At 43.6% G+C, this 3274-nt stretch overlaps 2 protein-coding genes across 2 annotated transcripts; both read left to right on the plus strand.

The window, feature by feature from the left end:
* Positions 1 to 1247: 1247 nt before the first annotated feature.
* TEOVI_000649000 (uncharacterized protein) lies at positions 1248 to 1787 on the plus strand (the record flags this gene model as incomplete). Its single annotated transcript, XM_067220078.1, has 1 exon — positions 1248 to 1787. The coding sequence occupies one exon, from the start codon at positions 1248 to 1250 to the stop codon at positions 1785 to 1787; it is 540 nt and encodes a 179-aa protein (XP_067076179.1).
* A 56-nt stretch (positions 1788 to 1843) lies between these two features.
* On the plus strand, positions 1844 to 2329 carry TEOVI_000649100 (uncharacterized protein; the record flags this gene model as incomplete). Its single annotated transcript, XM_067220079.1, has 1 exon — positions 1844 to 2329. One exon carries the CDS (start codon positions 1844 to 1846, stop codon positions 2327 to 2329), a length of 486 nt encoding a protein of 161 aa, XP_067076180.1.
* Positions 2330 to 3274: the final 945 nt, after the last annotated feature.

The following is a 3274-nucleotide window of genomic DNA, read 5'->3' on the forward strand; positions in this document are numbered from 1 at the left end:
TGTGAGTGTGTATATACGAATATTATAATGATAATAATAATAATAATAATAACCGGGCTGTGTTATGAAAGTGTGTATGTACGAATATTTTTGTAAGGGTAGTGGTACCAATGATTGAATACTCAAAAGATTCAGAGACCGTTGAAACAATGGTGAGCGTGTGAACGGAGCATGTTAGTGGATGTGAGAGGAAGTGAGATAGATAAAGAACATGTGGAATATTATTAATGGATAAGTGGAAATACAGATAAATGGAGATAAAATAGGTGTTATTTCAAACAGAAACATGACAATGGGCACAATTAAAGACAGTGAAATCACGAAGGGAAGAATAAGGAAAGGAGAGATCGCGGTATAGAGTCAAAATAGGAACAATGCAACTAACGCAAACAAGCAGTTCAAGTAGAAGGCGACTAGGTGTACCATAACCAATATGATATCAGGACTTTTTTAAATGTGAATTACATCTAAGGCAATGTCATGGACGCACAACAGTCTTTTACCGAGAATGCAGCCACAAAAAAGTATTAGTCAGAAAGCGCGGTTCTAACAAGAAGCAGGCGAGTCATTATAAGAACTGACAAAGCAACCGAGTTATAATTCGTCCACTCTCGTGGTAAGTGCCGAATCTACAACCATATTGTGAAGGACTAACAGCTGCGCTAGCACAGGAGGTAGTGGAAAAGTGTAGGCGATGAAATCAGGTGGCAGGCAAAGGGTTCATCTTTACAAAAAAAAAGTGGATAAAAGACACCAAACAATCGGTGCCCGAGTTTGTATATAGGAACGAATTGCCGCGATCATCACTATTGGAAAGAATACTTGGGGTAGCTAGAGCAACAAATAAACATCTGTTTTGCTCGTGTGAAAGCGAAAAAAAAAACTAAAACATGGCGAGCCTCCAAAAATAAAAGAAGAGAGGCTCATCACTGTTTACCAGCCGATGGACTACCGGCGTCTAACGAATAAAAAATAGCAGCGTGTTGGTAGCGGTAAGGCAGGAGGCTAGTATTAAAAAGAAACCTTTCTATAAAGCTAGGCGGATGCTGTAGCACGCAGAGGAGAAGCAGTCCAGCAGAAAAGCAAAAGCCTAACAACTGTGGAAATAACAGAGGCGCAAAGCCGATAAATCTTTACTTTGCGCCAAATAAACGTGACATCTTCAAAATCCCTCTTGATGAACTAGTCAACCACAAGGCAAAAAAAAACAAAAAACACTGTGGACTAGCGCGGCGGCATACAGTAATATGAAAGCAACTCTGTACGTGATAGCGTTTTTAGCGCTAGAAGGCAGCAGCGGTGCTGAGAAGCCCACGGGGACAGCTGCCCAGGCCGTCGGCGACAGATGTAGCGAAGCAGAATTCACGCGGCTGCTAGCTGAATCCCTCGAAAGTGAACTGGCCTCCGCCGTCAAAAGCAGAGATGCACTAAACGAAGAATGGGCCGAGCTGACGCTGGCTGCGGCAGCCGCAACCGAGCCAAAAAGGGCCGTAGGTTTTTCAGCGCTAGCGGCGCTAGCAGCAGCCAGATCAAACGCTGTCACAGCGAGCATTCAAGCTAACCAAAAGCAACTGCTCGAAGCCGCACAACTGCTGCGAAAGAGGGCCGCTCAACTACTGCAGATCGAGAACAGTTACCCGGACGAGCAGCTTACCGGTAGCTCAGAAAACTACAAGCGGGGGGACCATACCTTCGGCTCAGGGACCGAGCGGTGCACTATAACAATACCGCCAAAAAAACCGCCAAAGACAAATGCAAAGCATCAGTCAGCAGGAAAACCTCGCTGAAAGAGGCAGGAAGGCAAATATCTTCTGAAACGCATCTAAATTTTACAAAGGACGCAATGACAGGCAGGCGAGCTTTAACATTAGCGGTAGACGCCAAGGGAAACGTCGCCTCGGATACAGGCGAGGCGACAGCCGACGGGAAATGCGGAGACAACAGCAATCCAGCCGCGTCTGCGACCAGTGGCGTCTGGGCAGAACTTTCGTTCAGCGACTCAGCAGACACGGAGCTACAAGAAATGGCAATAGCAAGCGGCCAACCTGGCACCGACAGCTGCGGCGACAACCCATCCAACGATGACGACATGACAGTATTAGCAGAGGCGACCAGGTACACGATGTGCAAGGCGCGGGCGATCAAGATAATGACTAAAGCATCTGTCTTGACAGCCTCTATTGCGGAATTGAAAGGAGATCGCGACATGAAATACATCGCCGGGGCCCTACTGGCCGATACGCTGCCCACAAAAGCCGCAGAGATTTCAGACGACGCAACAGAAAAGACGCTAAAAGCAGCGTACGGCAACGAACCAGATGCGATATAGAAAAACTTCATAGCTAAGCTCAAGGAGGGGGACCAAACCGTTAAAATTGCAGACACCACTATCACCGGGACGAAAGAGGTTCTAAGCAAGGGTACGAAGTTCGCAACTGCCCTATCATTTTTTCAGGGGCAAGCTTATCGAGCTCAGCGCCATCAAGCAAAAATAACCACGACCAGCGGCGAGGAGAAGGAAACAATATGCGAAAAGGAAACAAACATAGATAAATGCAACAAAAATAATGGCTGCGAATTAAAAGATGGGAAGTGCCACGATAAAGTGACAACCACAACAGAGACAGATGGTAAAACAAACACCACAGGAAGCAATTCTTTTGTCATTCATAAGGCCCCTCTTTCTGGCATTTTTTACTATCATAAATAGTTAAGGCTTTTTTCAGTCTTTTAAAATGTATGAAATTTGCTATTTTTAGAGAGTTTCCTAAAATTGCTTAAATTTTGTATATTTTAACTCTTTGTGATTGAAATGTGCAAATTATGTGAATATTTTGAAACTTTGGTATTATTGTGGCCTGTGGGAGTAAATATGCACGGTAAAAGGGTCTGAACATTGGCGCTATTCCACTTTAGTATATTATTCTCCTGTATATTACATGTAATTAGGCTTATAACAGTAATTTTTATCATAATAAGAGAGTGCTGTGAGTGTGTGCATATACAAATAATATAATGAATGTAGTGAATGCAGAGCAACTGAAAGGTAAAGAAGAAGCACACAAAATAATTTTCGAGAGTGAAATGGAAATGCGTTTTTGAGTGAGTGAGTGAGACCACGGCAAAATCATTAGAGGAGATGCAGAAAGAGATTATTTAGAAATATAAATGGATATGGTATACGGGCAGTTTTAAACGAAAAAATAAATATGGGCATTTTTCATTCACAAGATGAAGAAGGGAACATTGAAGTAGCGACAGATTGTCCCTTACA

Source organism: Trypanosoma equiperdum, assembly GCF_001457755.1.
Source record: "Trypanosoma equiperdum strain OVI genome assembly, contig: ctg_1050, whole genome shotgun sequence".
In the NCBI taxonomy this organism is placed as follows: domain Eukaryota; phylum Euglenozoa; class Kinetoplastea; order Trypanosomatida; family Trypanosomatidae; genus Trypanosoma; species Trypanosoma equiperdum.